The 23587-nt window shown below is 37.2% G+C and overlaps 1 protein-coding gene across 1 annotated transcript in view; it reads right to left on the bottom strand.

Annotated features, from left to right (window-relative positions):
- Window positions 1-23587, bottom strand: part of CCT5 (chaperonin containing TCP1 subunit 5) — a 205039-nt gene that overhangs the window by 53979 nt on the left and 127473 nt on the right. The window contains exons 6-7 of the mRNA XM_067147554.2: window positions 18699-18818; window positions 1792-1977 (exon numbers count right to left, since the gene is read on the bottom strand). Coding sequence (XP_067003655.1) covers window positions 1792-1977; window positions 18699-18818 — 306 coding nt within the window. The remainder of the gene's footprint in view (window positions 1-1791; window positions 1978-18698; window positions 18819-23587) is intronic.

Here is a 23587-nt window from a genome sequence, read left to right on the forward strand (position 1 = left end):
TTCACAGATAAACTAGAGCAAGACAGCAAAGCTAATTCTAAACTACTTTACCGAACAATACGAAATATAAGAAGAGACAATGAATACATAACAGCAATAGAGGAACTAGATGGTAACATAGTTAGGGAGGAGACAGAAATAAGGAAGATCATGAAATCCTATTTTGATAATTTATACAACAGTACTGGGAAAGACTCCAATGACGTAACCACGCAGGTCAGTTTAAGCTGCAATGATGAGCCTGACCAAGAGAGTCCGCCAACATGGAAGGAAGTAGAGACGGCCCTTAATAGTATGCCCAAAGAAAGATCTACAGGATTTGATGAAGTCAGTGCAGATATGATCAAAGCAACTGGTGCAATAGGAATACAGTGGCTTCATAGAGTAATTAATGCAATATGGAAGGATAGGAAAGTCCCAGATGATTGGAAAAAGGGAATAATAATACCTCTCTTCAAAAAAGGAAGCCGGAAGAAATGTAGCAATTATAGAGGGATCACTTTATTGTCTCATGGTTTGAAAATATTTGAGAAAATACTTGAAAAAAGGCTAAGGAAAATAATAGAACCACAACTACAGGAAGAACAATATGGATTCAGAGAACACCGATCAACTACCGATCTCATATTTGCACTTAGAATACTGTTAGAAAAGCATTGGGAGAAGGGCAAAGACTTAACACTAGTGTTTTTGGATCTCGAAAAAGCATTTGATAGTGTTCCAAGGAAAACTATATGGGAATGTTTAAGAAAGAAGAATGTACCCAAAGGGCTTATCCAGAAAGTTAAAATGCTTTACGAAGACTGCTGCAGTTGCGTACAGATAGGAAACGGTAATTCTGATCGGTTCCAAACCACTAAAGGAGTGCAACAAGGCAGTACCCTTTCACCATTACTTTTTATCACTGTCATGGATGAAGTCATGAAAGAAATTAAGCAGAAGAACAATATGGACATCAATGCATTTGCATTTGCAGATGATGTAGTAATTTGGGGAAATACAGAGAAGGAAGTCCAAGAGAGGCTGAACACCTGGAATGAACATTTGAAAGAACACGGATTAACAATAAATAAATCGAAAACTGTTACTATGTCTGTCAACAGGCAGAAGAAGAAAGGAAAAATAATGCTGGAAGGTACACAACTGGAAACAGTAGACCAATATAAATATCTTGGGTGCATCATTTCAAGTGATAACAGAATACAGCATGAGATTAACAACCGCATTCAAAAATCAGCTCAGTTTTACCATCAAGTTCGGAACCTCCTCTGGAACGAACAAGTTCCCTTAAGATCAAAGCAGATTCTATTCCAATCATACTTCACCCCCATAATAACATATGGCCTAGAAACCTGCACAACAACCCAACAAGTGGACAGCAAACTACAAGCTGCAGAAATGAAGTTCCTACGAACTATGGTACAGAAGACAAAAAGGGACAGGGTAAGGAATGAAAGAATAAGGGAGCAAGCTGGTGTGTACCCATCCCTGAATGAAAAAGTGACAAGGGCCCGTTTGAAATGGTTTGGCCATGTCAAACGAATGGACGATGGAAGGACAGCGAAACAATGGCTACACACAGTCGTGGCCGGAAAACGACCGGTAGGAAGACCTAGGAAGAGGTGGCTGGACCAAGTGAAAGAGGACATAGGAACAAGAGGAATCAGCTGGGATGTCGTCTTGAGAGAAGAGTGGTACATGGACAGACAGAAGTGGAGAGTGCTCGTAAACCACACCCGGGCAACTGGAGTGGAAAACTGATGATGATGATGAATATGAAGAAAGACTTACCATTTTATTTCCACCACGAATGAAAATGGTTACTGCACGGGAGTTCTTGCATTCTTCTATGACCAACATCCGATCCTTGGTGGTTCCGAACTGCAATTCTTTCACGAGACCAGCATGGCCTAGTTTATCTGGGGAGAGCTCCTCGAATCGGGGAACAATACGTCCACCGGTAGCAATGGCAATAAGCTGTAAGAACAAATACTAAAATAACATCGAATCTCAAATGAGCATTATTCACCATAGAATTAAAATACCAAATTCTCACTGGTTTTCTTGCTAATAAGATTAGGTTGTAATTACAAAAGAGACGTATTACAAGTAATAAACTTCATTCTGGTTCCGTATTGACTTTAAATATCTAAGACGAAATTCTAGAAAGAATACAATTATATTAGCTCCACCTATTCAATACACTTCTGTCATTTATTAAATGGTCTGTTTAAAAGTTACATAGTTGTTTAAAATACCTTACACATGTTTTGACCTAGCTTAGAGGTCACCATCAGCAAAATAGCAAAGAAGAAAGACATACAACAAAAACAGTGATACATAAAAATTCAAAGAATACAGTCAACAAAAGCAATGGGAGTTTATGTTAAAATGTACATAGCTTCAATATCAAATATATTCAACAAGTACAATGGAAACTGTTAAAAATGTACATGGATTCAAACTTGGACAAAATAAGTTGCGAGTGTGGGTCCAACCGTATTTAGTACAAATTGCCTGAAGGAATTACTTGAAGAATAGTGAAGTGCCTCTTTAAACTTTTAACAATTGTTTCCTATTTTTAACATTATAGCATACCATATTTTTTTTTTTGAATATGTGGCATTCGTGCGACTCCAGGAAGATAAAGACTTTTAACTTCAAAAACTGTACCATATGTATATATTTGACATTAAACATTACATTTTATTAGAATAGTGGCATTTTTGTTTAATCTTAGTAATGTTTTACTCTGTGCAGTCGCTACTGAATAAGCAGGTTCATCAATAGCTGGAACATAACGTTCCCCGCACATTTGCGTCCCAACAATGCACTTTTGTATCTACCCTGCACAACCGTTGGACATAATGCTGGCAATGCAACGCAAGATATTTGAACTTGACCCAATGATATCAGTGACTCTTTAAACTTTAAGAATTGTTTCCTGTTTTTAACATTATAGCATAGTATAAAAGTTTTTGGAATATGTGGTATTCATGGGACTCCAGGAAGATAAAGCCTTTTAACTTCAAAAACTGTACCACATGTATATATTTAGACATTAAGCATTACATTTTTTAACAGGTCAAAACTGGTACTGTGTTTTAATGTAATTTAAATTATCACATACTTAATATAATAAAGTATTGATTAGGTGGAAAACTCTCATCCTTCAGACTTGTGTGGTATGTAACTTTTAAACCGGCCATTTAATAACTGACAGAAGTGTGTTGAATAGGTGGACCTAATATAATTGAATTCTTTTTAGAATTTCATCTTAGATAAGAGAGACTTATTCAAAGTGGTCTTGTCAAATACTGTACATGTTCAAACATTATCGTATTAAGGCATTACACCACAATAAAGCTACATCAAACAAGTTAATAACTTACTGTAAGCATAACATCGATTCCTGTGTTGCAAAGTTAGAAAACTGTCTACATTCTCAAGTTCTCATTACTATTATATAAAATATTTTAGGTTAATATTGCCATTACATGATGATGCTTGTTGTTTAACACATGGCTGACCGGATGCTTGAGCTTGTCACATACCCTGTGGACTGGACATTTTTCTACTAACCATCCTAGAGTGCACTTGATTATAAAAACGTACATAAATATTAAACCATTCAAGATTTTATCTTTAAAGTTGGTGGATCTGTCTTTACAAAACTATCTTCGGCGTTAATTCCTAACACATCATTAATGTTTACATCGTTGTTGTCGTCAGAGTCACTTGAATAAATAAGCACACTAGGTAAATTACGGCGTGTAGAAGCTTGAATATCACTTCCACTATCACTCTCACATTCAGTTTCCACTAATTCATTATCACTGTATCCATTTGAACAATTATCGGCATATAATTATTCTAAAATATCGTCCTCAGCTAACAAAGTATGCTGCGGGCGCTCCATCTTGTCACTGACTGAACCGGCAGAAAGAAAGTCAATGTTTCGAAACTAAATCAAAGAATACAAGAGGCTGTGAATAAAAGAAAAGTGGCAGATATACATCTACGATTTATTCTACTTAATGTGCAAGTCCGAAATAGTTCAATATGTTCAAGAGATATCACTGGAAGACCGAAAACAATGTCGTGAATAAAACAGAGATTTCTCGGGGCCGTCACCTACCGCTGGTGAGCGTACTACGAGATTTCTAGGGGCCCGTCATCCATGTGTTAAAGGGGTCTAACATCTAAGGTCATCAGCCCATTACCATTACATACATGATGTAAAGGAATATTCATGCCTCACTCAATGGTTCCCAAAGTACCACTTAAAGTCAGAGAAGTAAAGTGTGAAATCAAGTAGTATAAAACTTTTGTTTCCAAGACAAATGGGGAGTTTACTGAAAGGTGACTCAGTAAAAAAAAAAAAATTCTCTCTCTCACACACACACAACGTGATGTTTCAAACGATGCATGAAGTTAAAAGGTACAAAAACATTTCGAAGTTATAAGAACAACTTGAGAAATGCCTAAAAAACTTAATATATAAGTATGATTCAGACTTTAGGTCAGTTGATATTGCGAGTATAGATGTCTTGAAAAGACGATAAACCCGCCAAGAGCTTTTAGTCGACAGTCCAACAGCACTGATCTCAAAGACACAGGATTTCTACCACCATTTTGGGGATCGTACCCTTAGCACCAATTGTACAATCGAAATAATATAGGACAACCTGACAACCGGGGACTTGGAGAGGATAGAAAGAGTCGAAGCAAGATTCCTCAAAGAAGGCTCTAGGAGTAGGTAAACTGGCACCCTACAGACTTGTTTATGTACTGGCACGGGAAACCTACTTCACTGAAGATTTACAAAACCATCTACCACTGCCATCTACCGGCCCATTCCAAGAACTTCAGTACAAACTTAAGACGTGCAGAAATATACCCCAAATTCTACGGCAATGACGCCATGATAATCCGTAACTTGACCAAACAACTTCAAGAATAAAGACACGTCATAACAAGATATGCGATACATGGCTTCCACCACAAATTATACGCAAAGACAAAATTCCACAACCCAGCAAATGACTGTCTTTGTACACTGTGTAAGGAAAAAAAGCTACAGCTACCATCTGGTAAAGTGCAAAAAGAGACTAAAAACACAATACAGCAAAACGTAAATGAACACAACAAACTTAATAACTCATTCGAGTGCTCCTTATAAATATATAATTGTAAGACCCATCACTTGAATATCTTCTAGCTGATATTTTTCTCTGGAATATGACACTGTATGCAAATATGTGTTGTTTGAGTCATCAGGCCATAGACTGGTTTGATGCAGCTCTCCATACCACCCTATAATCTGCTAACCATTTCATTTCTATGTAAGTACAGCATCCTACATCTGCTCTAATCTGCTTGTCATATTCATACCTTGGTCTATCCGTACTGTTCTTGCCACCTACACTTCCTTCAAAAACCAACTGAACAAAGTCCTGGGTGTCTTAAAATGTGTCCTATCATTCTATCTCTTCTTCTCGTCAAATTTAGCCAAATCAATCCCCTCACACCAATTCAATTCAGTATCTCTTCATTTGTGATTCGATCTGTCCATCTCACCTTCAGCATTCTTCTGTAACACCACATTTCAAAAGCTTCTATTCTCTTTCTTTCTGAGCTAGTTATCGCCCATGTTTCACTTCCATACAATGCCACGCTCCACACGAAAGTCTTCAAAAACATCTTTCTAATTCCGATATCAATGTTTGAAGTGAGCAAATTTCGTTTCTTAAGAAAGCTCTTCCTTGCTTGTGCTAATCTGCATTTTATGTCCTCCTTACTTCTGCCATCGTTAGTTATTTTACTACTGTAACCTGTACTGGCATCGTAGTCCTAATTTAATATGTTGTTGCCCGCGCTATATTTCCTCTTAAATGCTACTAATTAACTATATGAAATCGGGGACGGATATACAGATCAAGCGCGGTGGTTGCATGTCAATGTTTAGTCAGTATCTCCGGGTAAAAACATCTATATATATTCAATAATACTATCTACCTTCGCAAGTTCCGTTGAAGAGGGTGTATTTGTTCAATAAGTTACTGATTTTCTCCGAAATCCTATCGTAAAATCAACATGAGCCTCTAAATATACCATGACGCCGAAATAGCAGTCTATATATTATCTTATAACTAATCTTCTAATCTTATAACTAATCTTCCTATCTCTACCTTGGAAAATAAACGCTTAAATAATCTTAAAACTAATTTATTAGCATGCCAATACTATAAATAATAAAATAATATCAATCTCTGGTAATAGAGGAAAATAAACTCCAATATAACACATTATCATTCTTGATAAATCAAAGTCTTGAATTAATACAATTAAAATTGGGTAGGTTTCATTAATTCGTTTGGGCATTAATTATTATTTTGTTATATGACCACATTTCATGATTTTATCATGGGGACAAATAAGGTTAATTCTTTATTAAAGGAGGGAGTGGTCTTTCTTTCCTTTAGGTCTATTTGGAGTCTTCTTTGGGATTGGTTTGGAAATACGTATTGACTTGTCTGTGGCATGAGATAAGTAACTCCTTTCCAACTATGGCTTCAAAATGCCATCTTGAGTAACAAAAAAAAAAAAAAAAAAATCCTAACCGTCTTAATATCAATTCCAACATCCTTATATTTTAAAATATGTGCCAAAATAAAATCAAATATCTTCATTTACGAGTGCCATATCCATGTTCATCGATCGTCATAACCTGCCAAAATCGTACAGATCAATTAAATATTATGTGCATTTTCAATTAAAATGACTCCTTCTACTGCCTACTAATTTTACCATTTTCAGGTTAAAGCGTGCTCCAATACTGTATATTCACTATGTGAGACAAATATATTACTAGGCGACTATATCTCTTTCCCATATGCACTTCAAACACATGTAAATTACGATCAACCTGTCTCCATATATCATTTAAGTTCGACCAATCGACCACCTAACCTCACTGCTATACTTAATATTCCCGTATCTAGGCCTTAATTCCATTCCTTGCCTCATTTTCAATCACAACATAACCGTAGCTAAGCATAAATTCGCGCCTATTTCATTCAATCATTTTTTACACAATAACTTTTCAACATTTCAAAACACCACCAACATATTATTATTCACGCTTCTAATTACTGCGATTCCTCCGCATACAATCAATATCTTTACGCAACGTCTCCATAATGACTACTACGTCGCAGTAAAACACTTCTTTTACCTCAATATCTATTCATAACACCGCAAGCTGCTACTATTTATTCCAATTCTTCGTAAATTGGAACGATATTGGCCTAGTTAGTCGATCTGGTCATTGGGTAGCCTAGGTTTATTATTATACACTTCACTTTCTTATCTTAGCCTCGCCTAGTTTGATATACGACGTTCTCTTAAGCATATAGGTTCAAAAACATCATTATCCACTTCCTGATACTGCTCACATAAACCTCAGATCAACTTATGAGCAAGGCAGTATATTACTACACATAAAGAATACGTATCTGTGGTTATTTTCTCCGGCATGTGCCTTAGAATTCACATATTGGCACAAACAGTTATATTTTTGGCACTTCAGCATTTCTACAATTATACTACACTAAATGAAGTAATTTTATAGTTAAATTTCTTGAAAATGTTACTTATCTCAAGCCATTTTATGTCCGATGTTGGTTTCTTCTTCCTCCTCGCGGAATCTCGGAACGTCTAGCCTTGTGCTGGATTACGTCATGCTGGATCTCTCTAAGTCGCCGGGCTTGAGCTTACGATGATTTGGTCAGCCTTCCTCCATCGCTTTACGCTAGCTCCATTTCGTGTCCAATTTCCATGTAACGAAAAGACATTGTCAATTTCACAGAATACATCTTAATTTTCCGTATACAAAGCTCTTCCAAGGACATTGACTAATTGTATTTATGCTTCTTATTCTCTATAGATAATGCTCAGATTTAATTATATCTTTATAAATTGGTTCTTTCTTGGTGAAATATATTGCCTAAATAATGTTCTTTGAATCTTATAGATGGGTTATTCGTATTATTTGAGGAAATCTGGCCGCTTATTAAGTTAGTATAGGCCTTATTTACGAATGCCATATTCCGACACCTCTTCTTCAGCACAGTACTTGAAATGTATTGTACGTGCTTCCCTGCCGTTTTTACGTAGTTTTCAGTAGTTTGTTATTGGATTCTTCCCTCGTACGGATTCTAGTATGGTTGTATTGATTATAATAGCTGTTCTTCTGGTTAGGTAATCACAATTTACAGTTCGTTTCTGGTGTAATCTTTTCGCCAAAGTAGATAATCAAACGTTTTTCAATTATTTTTTTTACGTACAATGGTTCGTTTCTCATAGAGTTTCCTTCTCGCCAGGCAATGCCTCCTAATTGCGATCAACTTGTCATAAAAGGTTATTCCGTGCATTCTCAACACTTGAAGCTGATCTGCGCCATTTTTCTTCCGATCTATCTTCATGTCAACTGACGTCAATTGTAACGTAATGGTACACTACCCAAATAGCAATATTCATCTACTTCCTTTAGGACTTCACTTCCTAATTTAATATTTCCTTTATCACCTGCCTTCGTTCGACTGCACTCCATTACTTTTGTTTTGGACTTATTTATTTTCATCTTTTACTCCTTACCCAAGACTTCGTCCATTTTTGTAGTCAACTTCAGCTGGTTGCGTTAAATGTGACTCTCATATAATTGTGGGGTCTAGAATATAGTGTGCTTTTCCCTAAATGGCGATCATATCCATTCTCTTTGTGCTGCAGTTTGTTGCAAGACCATGAACCTCCTCATAAGCCCTTGCCTTGGATGGACTGCACAATAGACCTGAAGTTATAGGTCGTAGCCTGACTAGGCAGGCACCCAGTACACCAGTTGATATAAATTCTCATTTTACAAAAGCAGTATACATTAAAAACAATATCAGTGCTCTCCCTAGGACCTATTTAGTGACGCACCACCCTGCCGTTTTAACATAACCTAGTTACATAACACAATTCATAATATAATAAGAGTTTTGTCTGTACATTGCTCAGAATTTTACAAGAATGGTATTTTTGCATCAGTCATGTCCACAGTAACAAGGAAATGCACTGTTTAATTTATTTTCCATCATCTCTGTCTGTCTGTCTGTATGTATGTACAGGCATCAGGAGAAAATGGCTGAAGAGAATTTTAGGAAAATTGATATGTAAAGTCGGGGTGTGGGGCACTACAATCTAGGCTAAAAATTATTTTATTCACGCTGATTGAAATGGTACTTTTGGAGAAGGCCTAAAAATTTCTAGGTTATTAGTGGCCCTATCAATAAATACTGCAGAACTAAGTTACATAGAATGAAATTTTTCAATCATATATGTCTTACACATTTTTACCGTACCAGCTATGATATCTGAGAAATTCATGAATTTCAATTTTTGCTGCGAAGTCCATACCAATGCTGAGCCACGAAAAAATGAACAGAATTTAATGAAAATCAGTATGTTAAGTCGGGGTATAAGACTCTACAGACTAGGCTATTAAAAAAATGTATACATTCTGCATGAAATGGTAATTTACAGGAAGGGATCTAAAATGTAACATTTAAGTATTTATTATGCCACTGGTCCTATAGAAAAGTAGGTACTACATAAGAAAAGTTCTACAGAATACAATTTCCGATCATTTGTGTCTTAATAACAGTTTTACCATACCGAGTGTTGGGGCTTTTGTGTTGGCAAGTTGGCTGCCGCATTTCATTTTGTAATTTTCACAGTTGGCACCATGCTGACGCATCCTTTATCTTAGTATACACAGCGACTGGCAGAAGTAGACATATCTTGTGGAGCATCTCCACATTTTTCTTTGTACATATGTGGTAAATGAAACGTCGTATGGCTTTTAATGGCAGAAGTGTCCGAGGATAAGTTCAGCTCACCAGATGCAAGTCTTTTGATTTGTCGCCCGTAGGCGACCTGCGCGTCGTGATGATGAAATGATCCAGTGTCGGCGAAATTAACCAATTATGATTAAAATTACAGACCCTGCTGGGAATCGAACCCAGGACCTCTGTGACCAAAGGCCACCATGCTAACCATTTAGCCATGTAGCCGAACATAAAAATGTGGTGTTTATTCATGTTGAATAAATATTTTAAATCATCTACTGAGAGATGTGTTGTGTCTGCTCGTGTAGGGCAGTCTGGTCCTCCAATTCATTTGCATCAACTTGTATTTGTGCACCTATGGAAATGAACTTATGCTTCTGATATGTTGATTTGTCATTTGCAGCACAAAAATTCTGGTCCTTCCGAGTCGGATGACAATCATTGTGAACTATGATGTTTGACAAACGTACAGTTTAGAATACTGTGCTGGACATCAAATTATCATTGTCATGTATCGCTTTCTACAACCACCATTTGAACACAGCAACTAGCCTGGTGCAAAAAACATTGTTATTGTATTGAAGCACCAGAATGTTGTGCTTAAAACTAACTACTATAAATGTTTGAATATGTTATACTGAGATTTCAAAGAAGTCTACTATTGCTTTGGAACTGTTTTGAGCTCGCATGTTAGGAATCTGTGAAATGTTACCCCGTGCTAACGCATAAATTCTTGTGAGCTGTTTACGCCAGTTTGTATCTGATACCCTGATGTTCAAGATGTTATATGCTGCTTGGAACTTTGATTCCAGCGAACATTACATCGCAGACGTCATCCTTTGGACTTTCGAGTCACCTTGGCCATGTGGTTCCAGTCAAGGATCGGTTCCAGTGGTAGTGATGATTAATGATACAGCACCGCTATGTACTGTAAGTCCGTTCCATTTGTCTATATTGTTCCTATCTTGACTAGGGCGGAAATCCTACCTAATATTCTAAACCTACCGCTAGCACTTTCTGTGTATAGAACGAAAATATTGTCCTGATTTCTCAGGGGCACTATGAAGTTCCGTAGTAATAATTTGCTGGGCTGCTTAGTGTATTTTGCACATTTTTGGGACTTACGTGACTTATTGTACGTTATTTTGTGCTTGTATGCATCCACCTACATTGTTGGGCCCATTCAAATACTGTCACTCATTATGACAATACGAAATGAATGCAGAGTACTGATTAATAGTGCTCATGATATGCATAGTCACCACTGTTGTAGGATTGACTGTTACCTTGAATATTGAATTTTCACGACTGCACCATATCTCTTCAAGACATACTAAATGTAACACGACCTAATAGGTTGAAATCTGTTTCGATTCTGTTATCTTGTTCGTAATTGATTACCGTAACTATTCATCATGATGGTAGAATCCAATGCAAAGGCTGTTCAAAAACGTCGGCTGCTTAAGTTGTGATAGTACATATATCACACCCCCGAATTATATGTAGAAGTTAGAGATATTATTGTCAGTATTCGATTTATTATTATTATTAGTATTTCATTTTATATTTTGCCATTTATATTGGTAAGCTGGAAGATATCCACATATGTAGGTATGAGTAATTTGTTTTGCACGAGTGGGAAAACATTGCTTTAATAACTCTGGTAATTTGAATGAGTCATCTGGCTACCCCAGTGTGTGTTGTGATGTACTTGTGTCAGGAAATTCCATTAGTCATGTATATATCCCAGCCTGATGCGATGAGCTTGTTGTTGTACCAGGGAAATTTGATGATTCATGTAAAACTCCCGAGTGTTTGTTTATAACTTGGGAGAAAGAAGAGGACCACCCATGATTGGCTAGCAAGCACCAATCCAGACGTCTCATCTGAGAGGAGGGGGATGTTGATGTCTATAAAGGTTGATCATACAGCGGCAACCGAGGAACATTGTATGGAACATTGTAAGGGTGATTGTAGAGGTGATTGTAAAGGAACGAGAAGGAAGATAACTACAACTACAACTGAGGCACTGTACGGGAAGGAAGTGGTGCTGATACACGGTACTGGAGTGACACGGCTGCAATGGACTGGACTTCAAACGTTCGTGGAGCGTAGTCTTGTTATGTTCGTGGAAAGTGGCTGATTGTGGAGAGTGCTTGCGCATTAAGTATTGTAGCACTTGTGGCAGCCTAGCATTATATGTTGGTGAAAGCTATCTCAGACTTTCCATAAATTTATGTTGAGGATCGACAGACGTGTGTATATATCTTTACAACAAGTGTTAAAATATGTGAACACAGTAGAACAAGGTACAGTATCTGTGTGATGTGATAACTGCCGATTATGAGAATCGGTAAGTCGAATTGATATAGAGACAGTGAAGGGTATTTATCTTCATACATGTACATTGTTCATCGGACTATCTACAAATGGTACCTTAGTTCTCGCTTTCGTTTTCCCACGATTTTCATTGATCATACGGCGGCAACCGAGGAACATTGTATGGAACATTGTAAGGGTGATTGTAGAGGTGATTGTAAAGGAACGAGAAGGAAGATAACTACAACTACAACTGAGGCACTGTACGGGAAGGAAGTGGTGCTGATACACGGTACTGGAGTGACACGGCTGCAATGTAAATATGGAGTCTTCCAGCAATATTTTATGTGTGTATTATATGTATAATGTTGTATGTTGTTGAGGTGCTCATGCACGGAATTTGTTAAGAATATAGTTAGCTATTTTAGAATCAGTGTTATTGATGAACCTAGGTGCAGTTCCTACCTAATTAGTCGTTTTCAGGAGGTTAGGTAAGGCCTGCAGCAGATGTACCAGTACGCATTATTATGTACACGCCCTGGGATATACAGTTTATCATGCTCTTATCTAAATTCGAGGGATCCATTCTGGTGAACTCTGGCGCCCGTCCTACGGACATTTCGGTTAATTATGCTTATTAATTTTATTAAGTTTTTGAGTAATTTTATTTATATATTTGTATTTATGGTTTTATTTATTATTATCATCTAAAAAGTTACAAAGTGATCCTGAAAATTACTTGGAACAAGACAACATAAACCATCACAAACTGATTTCCAGGTAAAATATGCTGCCAGAAATTTTGGAGGAATTCAGTATTTATAGGGAGTATCCAGAATGTGAATTAGATTCAAAATCCAGCAAGACTCACTTTGGAGCGCATGATGAATTTAAAAACAGGTATCATGCAATAGTTGGTAGGATTCAAGAATTGCTTTGCTCATCTGAGAGACTCGAGTCCTAGTAATGCATCCATTGTCTCTGATAACTCTACTTGATCCAGCTGTAGTTTGAAACTCCCTCCCACTGAATTGTTTTCAGGGGAGATTTGACAAAATACTTGAGTTTTAGGAACACTTTTGAAAGCTTAATTAATAACTGTACCTGCATTGACAATGTGCAAACTACCTAGCGACGTCTCTTCAAGGTGAGCCAAGGGATTTATTAGATAACCTAACCACATGTGCTGAGAACTTCACTGCTGATTGGGAGTTAATTGATGATTATTTTGTTTAAAGGGGCCTAACATCTAAGGTCATCAGCTCCTAATGGTGCGAGTTGGACAACATTATATAATTAAAATTTTAAAATGTATCCACTACTGGCTAGAATTTAAAACAAATGAAGATGAACAATGATTGTGAATTTAAAACAATCAGTGGATCTAATTTACAGCGCCTTATTTTCGGTAAAATGACAGATGATAGATTATGGTAGATTAAAATATACAAACACAAACTAAAGCAGAGTCAAATTAATAAAACTTGCAGAACGATAATACAAAGACCAATACGAAACACTATGTTTATACTATTAATTTATTAGCTTCATCGTCCGTATTGATAGTTCAAGTACACAAATATGAAGGATGAGTTCTCCAACTAATCAATACTTTATTTTACACAGTGTCAATATTATTTACTTAAAAGGACAGTACCAGTTTCGACCTGTAAATAGGTCATCTTCAACTGTTGAAGAACCTGCTTAACACCTGGAGTGTCACGTGAGACCAACGGTGACTCACAGAGCTTAATGCCATTCGGGCCGCGTGAGTCTGCTGTGGACTCACGCGCACTCTCCAAGTCTCAGGCCCCGTGGTGCCATACTGTCATCACACTTGACATGTAAACGTATGTTAAATGAAAGTAGGTGGCCAGTACGTCATGAATCTATTCTTGGCCTGTTAATTTGTGAGTCCGATGTGGCACCACGTAGCCTGTACGTCACTGTAATATATCAACCACAATAAATAAATTATGATGACATTTTTTATTGTTTTCAGATCGTGTCATGTGTACAAATAACAAAAGATTGTACTGTATAGTGTACTCATTGTTCATTGTCTCATATCGGGGTCTATAGACGAATTGAAAACATAGGGCATAAAAATTACATGAACTTTCTAGAAAAAAATATTTGTAACTTTGTCTCATTTGCAATCACACCACAAATTGGTACACTTTTTGCATATGAATTTAAAGTATAACAAATGAGACTTTCTGAAGAAATATAATTCAAACTGCGTTTCACAATCACACTACAAATCTGTGCACTTTGAAGAAACAGTCCAAACAGAATAAATTTTCACAGGCTGGTCATTTGAACTTAGAATGTTGAGTCTTCCTCATGCCATATTTCCTTCCTGATTCTCGACTGTTTCTTCACAACACTTACTGCATCTCCGTCTTCCCTGCCGGCCTACATCATCCAGTCGGTGGGGTATTATCCGGTTTTTTGGTACTTGTGGGGGAATGTCAAGATCTTTGATACCGGTACCTGTTAGCTATTCAACAATGTCCTCTTTGAACTGGGTAACGGATATACTCTCATTCCCAAGTTGATTTGAAATATAGATGGCATTTACTATACTTGTGCTGATCAATATCTCTATAGTTATTTTTCTGTACCATTTTACTCCCCGTCTCAGGGAAGTACTATAACTCTCTTTATGATCTGATAAATCAATGTACGGTTTACATTTGTTATACTCTATAACACTCCATGGTTTTTGCATTCATCATCCCTCCTCTGAATAATGACCATCTCACCAGTGTGTTTAGTTGTCAAAATTAACACATCTCTTATCATGCGATTTCTGAACAACCACACCAGTGTTACTTTCACAGGTTTTTGCCTCTCCTCTTGCTAACTTCCTTTTAATAACATCGGTTGGATTATACTTCCGATTAGATTTCACTGTTCCAAAGATATGAGTTTTATTCTTTAGTAGTTCATGAGCTAATGAGACAGACGTATACCAGTGTGTCTGGAAGGTGAGAACTGTGCTCCGATACGTGGTGACACATTGGTCTCACGCGGCCTATACAGCTGGAAGGTAGTGTCCGTAGCCGCATGAGACCAATGTGTCACCACAATTTCAACACAATGTTACGACTACAATTTTGGCCCAAGCTGTCTAAAAGGTACATTTTGGTAATAAGATGCATTATTTTATAGTAAAAAAAAAAAACAGGAATGGCTTGGATGGAAATTTTTTTACTGCATATGTGGCACTTAAGGTGTTAATAGCGACTGTGCAAAATAAATACTACTAAAATTAAAACTGAACAAGAATGCCATTAAAATAAACATGAATGCCACTATTCTAAAACATACCTTTGCATATACTATATTTAGACTTTCTCTGATTTTAATATTTTGAATTCTATCTCTTCTTGTCTTTATAACCGACTAGCTGATGTACCCGTGCTTCGCTACGGGATTCTCAGAAAGACTGACTTTGTGGTTTTCCTAACTGAAATCAACATAGGTCATTACAAAAATGTAAGTATGAATGTAGCGATTAAAAGCAATGCTATCATATAAAATACTCGATCAAATGGAAAGCCGCACGTTTTATCACTTTTAACGAACAGTGCTGCGGTTATATTGCGTTGCCAATCTAATAGTCCAAAGTTCCAGAGCTGGGATGACCAGGCCGCAGATTGCCATGAACACTCATCTGCCATTATTCCGCTAAATATGCACACTGTTCATTCCAATCAGTGCCTCAGAGTAGGGATTGAACAGCCCGAATGCTATGATGATCCAGTGTGTTACGTACAAGCAGTATCAGAAAATTTATAAACCAGGGGAATGGCATGCTAAAGAAGAAAGTTAACTACCTCCCCAGCTACTTCCCATCAATATTCAGACAGGCTGTTACACTCTGTACGACTGGGCGAGTTGACCGTGTGGTTAGCGGTGCGCAGCTGTGAGCTTGCATCCGAGAGATAGTGGATTCGAATCCCATTGTCGGCACGCTGAAGATGGTATTCCGTGGTTTCCCACTTTCACACCAGTCAAATGCTGGGCCTGTACCTTAATTAAGGCCTAAGGCACTCCTAGCCCTTTCCTATCCCATCGTTGCCATAAAACCTATCTATGTCGGTGCGACGTAAATCAAATAAAAAAATACTCTGTACGCAGCAGTAATCCCATCTACCGGAGATGAGAGGCAACAGAAGACACAAAGCACATCACGACAAACAATGGTCAATGTAATGTTATTGTTGATCAATGTTATGAGCTTTCTATATTGTAGGCCTTCACATTTAGTTTTCTTACGACTCTGTGATTTGTAAAATATTTTATACCATAAACTGTAGTTTCTTATTCACCGACTTTACATACCGATTTTCATTAAACACTGTTTACCCATTTTCTCGTTACTCGGCGCTGATATGGACTTAGTAACAAAAATCCAAATTCATGAATATCTTTGTGATCATAGCCAGTACGGTAACAATGTATAAGACATGAATAATAGGAAATTTAATACTATATGACCTTAGTTATGTAGCATTCATCGATTACACCTCTAATAAGAAATATTTGAGAATTACATTTTAGGCCTCCCTCTAAACTACCATTTCACTCAGTGTGAATAAAATAATTTACAGCCTAAACTATAGCGACTTATTTTCTGACTTTGCATACCGATTTTCATCAAGATAGGACTACTAATAACAACAATATTTGAGAATTAAATTTTAGGCCTTCCCCTAAACTACCATTTTTCTCAGCGGGAATACAATTATTGATAGTCTAGATTGTAGCAACTTATTCCCCAACTTTGTATACCCATTTTCTTTAAAATACGACCACTAATAACATAAATAGTTGAGAATTCAATTATGGCCTTCCCCTAAACTACCATTTCACTCAGCGTGAGAGAAATGATTTATAGCCTAGATTGTAGAGGCTCATCCCCCGACTTTACATACCGATTTTCATTAAATTCTCTTCAACCATTTTCTCGTGATGCGTGTACATACATACATACATACATACATACAGACAGACAGAAATTACGGAAAAGTAAAAAGTGCATTTTCTTGTTACTATGGACATGACCGATACAGAAATACCATTATTTTCAAATTCTGAGCAATGTACAGACAAAACTCTTATTTTATATATATAGATGTTCTTAAAATTTCATCTCTACTGCTTGGATCTTACTATCTTGTCTCTAATTAGTTACCAGCGTTTCTAGTAAGTATGTTACAATTGGTATGAAATACTGTTTATATGTTAATTTTGTTCTCTTGGGTACTTTGTCATCCCATAAAAGCTCTCTGACTTGATAAAATGTCGTACCTTTACTTAGTTTGCTATTAATTTCAGGGTTGATTTCATTACTTCCATTAATAATGCTACTCAGATATACATGCTCTTTCTTTTGATATCATGTGCACATCCTCTGCACTAACAGAGCACTTAACAGTTCGGTGTTCATAATAGCACGGAATTAGGCCTTGTTCTTCATCGTACACACCTGAAAAATCGCGGCTACACACACTACAAAGCACACGTGAATGAGATTTTGAGGAACGCAGTAAACAGGGCCATTCTTTCGAGGATTCCTCCCCAAATTTTTGAACTATTTTTGGTTTATTACTAGCGTCACTAGTCATGGTAACGTCATCACACGTATTTTCCTGCACAAGAAATCACTTCATTATTTCAAACCTTTCGCATTTCATACCACACAATTAGCAACTCTAAGCTAAATGCTTCATTCAGTCCTTTTAAATGTAAAATATTCTACTTGATATATATGTAAATTTGACAACCAAAATCGCAAATACTTCAACAGTCATGTACACAGTATTCACAATGAAACTGAGTTTGTCACCACTTTGCCGCCAAAACAAAGACAAAAGAACTCGGCATACTGCATGGAAGTCTGATCATGTGACGAACAAAGACAACAACTCTACAACACTTCACAGGTGCCTACTTTTCCGGTACTGGAAGCACTCACTGCGTTCATCGTGTGAAAAACTCGAAATATTATTGAACAAGGGACAGGAAATGGGTATAAATTATTACTGAGAAATCTGAAAATGATATTCTGAGAATTCAAGCTGTAATGGCATTCCTTGTGTGTCCTTTTGAACACTTTACACTTAGATTTAAAAATCAACAAAAAATCTTAATTTGTGGTGTGTGATTCGTAAAGGCATAATTATGATGGATAATTCGCAATTATTACAACTGAATCGTAATAGTTGGCATCTCTGCTACAGCAGTCAAACTGATGATTTTCATCAAGGAGTATTAGTCAGCACGAAGTATAATTTGCATACCTAAATATTCACTACAAAGTAAATGTTAAGCTCCTAAATTCTTGCTTCTAGATATAAAAAGAAAATGAACCATTCACTTCTAGTGCCAAATTTAACATACACTATACTAAGAGAGACCAATCAGCTTTAGCAATTGTACAATTTAAGAAAAAGTGGACGAGAATAAATATATTACCTCAATCTCAGGCCCTCCTACCCACCGTACAGCTGGCAAGTGTCTCTTTAGGAGCAAATGGTTGGCTTCATCATCAAAGCCCCATTGGCAAATTGCAAGTGTAGCTCCAGCATCCTTGACCTGTGAAATGAACAGCATAATTTCAAATTAATTTGTAGGTTTCTTTCACGAATCTATGAAATAATACTATACAAATATTAATTCAGTTTTTAAAATTATTTTGTTTTCACTATCCAGTAAGCAAGCTTGTGCGAGAAAACCTAAAACTGCCACTTGCAGCTGCTTTCACAGGTCATCTCCAGTTTAAGACTCCTATTAGCCAATGAGTCAGTAAGAATAAAAGTGACAGTAATTATCTGCTGTGTGCAACTCTAAGCTAAATGCTTCCTTCATTCGATCCTTTTAAATGAGAAAATATTCTACTTGATATAAGGTAGCGAATTTGAACCTTTATTTCAAGAATGAAATTGTATCTTTTCTATCTGAATTCTGTATGGCAGATTGGTTCAAGATGAAATGGAAGTGTATGGAAACTGAGCAACTAGCAATTAAATACAAAGTAATGGAATACTCCGCTGGGTAGAGTTTGGAGACAAGTGTTTACAATTACATCTATAAATTGTTGATGTACTTAATCTAGGCCTGAATTCTGTCTGATTTTTCCTAACACTGAAACTCTGTGCGAGAGTTACACTGTGCGGTATGCTTAATACTGAAAATTCAACAATGCTTAAGGTTTTAGACTTAGTTTGTCCACATTTTTGAGCTCTGCAATGTTGGCCCCAGTTCACATCAATGTTAGGTCCATGTACAATATATTCAGGGAAATTATCACACTGGTAAACTGCAAATTCCTCTAAAAGTTTGTCGTGTTCACTTTCCTTGACCAAACTTCGGAATCTTCGGACAAAATATTCAAGCGATGAACAGACCTTCATTCTGAGAGAGTCCGACTCCATGGCTAAATGGTTAGCGTGCGGACCTTTCGTCACAGCAGTCCCGGGTTTGATTCCCAGCAGGGTCGAGAATTTTAACCATAATTGGTTAATTCCTCTGGCACGGGGACTGGGTGTAGGTTTCGCCATCATCATATAATTTCATCCTCATCACGATGTGCAGGTCGCCTACGGGCGTCAAATCAAATGACCTGCACCAGGCCTCTCTAGAGGCCACACGCCATTTCATTTCATTCTGAGAGAGATGTCTACAACTTTGGCATAAGGAAAAAATTCATCATCAAGGAGAAATTTCCTGATAATGTAACTGCAAGATGCCATATAAAACTCTCACAGAATTATAAAACATCTCTTCATCACAGTCATTATCTTTCAAGTATGCCCTGGCTTTTGCTCCAATTATCAAGTCCTCATTGGCTTTTTGTTATTTCATCCTGTTGAATTCAACACTCAAAAGGGAAGTAGATTCTGACTGAATATAACATGACTGAACAAATCTGATCTATAGGTCGGTGAAAAGACCAGTAAGTTTCCTATTAAGAAGATGTATGGCTGGAGCATCTTGTTGTAGAAATAAATTCACTGCATTAAAGACAGGAAGTGTACTCTGAAGAAAGTAACAAAACAGTTTTGTGTGTGTCTCTTGTAAGAAAGATTTTACACTTTCAAACTGCTTGGTGCTCTCATTTTTTATGGTGGGCTCACTACAAAACATGAGCGTCAAAGCTTCCCACAGCTCGAGAACTCTATTAATAGACTGAAGAAGCGAGAGACACCGGGTACTGACATATTTCAAAATTTTGTGACAATCTGTACCACAAACAGCCAGATATAATTTCAACGTGTTTTGCCTTTTAGAACTCATCAAAGATAGTAAAATAACTGAACCAAAAAATTTCTACATTGAATGGTAATTGGGCCGCTGCTTTTTGTGCACAAATGTGTTTGGGATGACACGAACAACCCGGGACATAAACAGAAGAATGCCTGCCTTTCACAAATTTGGCAACACCTTTATTTGCCCCTATCACTGTGTATGCATTGTCAAGATGAAAAAGAAATGCAATTTTCCCATGGAATGGCTAAAGAAGACAATTCACCATTAATAACAGAGAAAATTCCCTCGCCTGTGGTGTTAGTACTCTCTAACAACAATAGAAGAGTTGAAACTTGGCCTTTCTGAGCATTAAAGAAACAGACTACTACAGGACAAAGTTTAACAGCATTTGAATCCATACTACCATCAGTAGCCAAAGAAAAAGGCATTATTCGCAAAATTTTACTCTTTCATTTTTTGCCTCAGATGGCGTGTATTGAACTCAACCAGAGGTTTTAGTTCTTGTACAATCATATTTCTGATATATTTTAGAGTCGGGGAACATTGATCTAAATAAATTTCCAGCGTGGTCTGAAACTGATAACGAAATATTATGCTCCAAAAGAAATGTGAACAGCAATTCGGCATTTGTCACCACAGTTTCATTACCTTTTACGAAGAACAATGAAACAGACTGGTTTCGTAATTTTGATTCACCGTATGTGTAATGTTTCTTGGATTCTATGTGTCTTCTGTGATCATCTCATACACCGTGAGCTACAGAGAAATCACAAGAACACACACTGCAGAATACGTTGTTTTCACTAACACATGAAACAAGCAGGCATGGACATTCATTTGCGTAACAGTCTCGATATTTCTGTAACACTGCTTTCTTCTTAGAAGAAGATGCAATTTGACAATTGCTCCGCTTCATTTTACAAAACCACTTCTTTTCAAATCAATGACTAGGATAATTAGAACAAACGTGCTAAATATACCACTCACGTCTACACGCACAACAAAGTGAGAGCCGAACGCGCGCACTGGAGCAAAGCAGTGCAAGGAGTAGAGCCTACTTCACGGCCGACTTGATGCGTCATGCTAGCTAAGAGAACAGCGTATATCTATGTGGCTTGCCGTGATTTCACAACGCTCGTGGGAAACAAAAGGAAGTGATGACCAAATAACCGCCAAATATGTTTAGCTGCCAAATTACAAACAATGAAACGAGGGGAGTCGACCAGTAATGCTCTAAGGGATTGAACATTTTTTTTTACTTCTTTCCTTTTTTCTCGTAGAAATTAATTTTTATCGTGATAATGTTGCACTTCCATAATAATTTCCCCTTTGTTCATAATCGCGAAGTGAAATCCTTAATCATTACGGACAATTCGTAATAGTTGGCACCTCTGTAACAGACACCCTTATTCACTAGACACCTCCCTATACAGACATTTTTCCTCAGAACCAATTTTATTTTACACTGAACTCATTTAAATGGATACGTCAAAGACCAGGTAGCAAATATCGCCATCAGTCCCGTCCACTTGTCTTAAGCGGACACGTCATCCTTTGTTTTAAAACCATTCTGCACATACACAGAAATCCCTTTTCAATCATTCAGTTTGTAAGGGAAAACAGCATTAAAAATTTTAGTGCAAGAAACGCATGGATTGAAAATCTTTTCAGCCGTAATGGATTAAGCTGCAATTTCTTCGTTCCACCAAGGAACGAGTTTTCGGCGAGGAGTCCCTGAAAATGATGGAATGGACTCCTCAGCAGTAGCAAGAATAACTTGTGTTATATAAGTAGAGCTGGGATTTCTATGTAATTACAGTAAAACCTAGTTAATTCAAAGTCGTTGGGACTCAAAAATCGGACTTGTGATTTCGAATTAACCGCCAATTCGCAATTCAGAAGTACCAACCCTTGCCGCGTTACAAAATATTCTAAGGCCCGTTACTGCATGCAGTTAACCTTGCTTCACAGTTTATACCTTTCAAATGCCACGAAAAAAGAACTATTTCCAAAATGTATCCAAGAAGGTGCATTTACAGTATTCAAATAATGCACTTGGATATCTCACTGGTAAACATAACCTCACGCAACGAAAGAAAGAAAAAAAAAGGAAAGAAAAAAAGAAAAAAAAAAGCACGATTCAAAGACGAGGAGAAATATGCTGGCTCCCATGTGCAAGTGCTTTATTAATTGGATTACTATACTGTATGCATTTTAGATGCCTTGTATTTACACAGAAAGTACCCGATGCCCTTAAAATCGAACTTTCCTATGACTCTATCCTTGTACGATTTCCCGCCATGGCACTTCTCTCGCACTTCAGAAATGTAAACACTTGCCGCACACAGAGTATTCTAAGACCCATTAATACATGCAATCACCTCGATTCACACTTTAAACCTTTCAAATGCCATGGAAAAAACTATTTCCGAAATGTATCCAACAAGGTGCATTTACAATGTTCAAATAATGCACTTGGATAAATACAAACATAACCTCACGCAACGAAAGAAAAAAAAAAAATCACACAACTCAAGAACGAGGATAAATTATGCCGGTTCCAATGTGCAAATGCATTATTTTTTGGATTTCTGTACTTTTTGCATTTTTAGATGCTTTGTACTGGCATGGAAAGTGCCCGACACCCTTAAAACATTGTAGCTTATCGAACTTTCCTATGACGAGGGGATAAAGTATCTCACTTCCATGTGCATTGCAACGCACTACTATGACCCCCATCCCTCACCCTTGTACGATTTCCCGGCTGGCAATTTCTCCTTTAAAACCAGAAGACCGTTTGGGCTTACATGAGAATAAAGCAATGCAGTTTCACCGGCAATGACAATGTTTCAACATAACATGTAATAAAATGACAATATTGTTCGGTGCCTACGAATTTATTATATGAGCCACGTTTTTCGTCAACTGTCGGCATCGCCAGTGTTCGCAGATTCTGTTTTCCCGCACACTGCCTGTTGTGTGATATTACGGCGTTCCTTAAAAGGTTGAATACAAAAGAATTCAGATTTCAATCAACTTAGCAATCGTGATGCGCACTGTAGACCCACCGAAGGGGCTGTAAGTGCGGAAAGCTA

The sequence above is a fragment of the Anabrus simplex genome, chromosome 5 (genome assembly GCF_040414725.1).
Source record: "Anabrus simplex isolate iqAnaSimp1 chromosome 5, ASM4041472v1, whole genome shotgun sequence".
Taxonomy (NCBI): domain Eukaryota; kingdom Metazoa; phylum Arthropoda; class Insecta; order Orthoptera; family Tettigoniidae; genus Anabrus; species Anabrus simplex.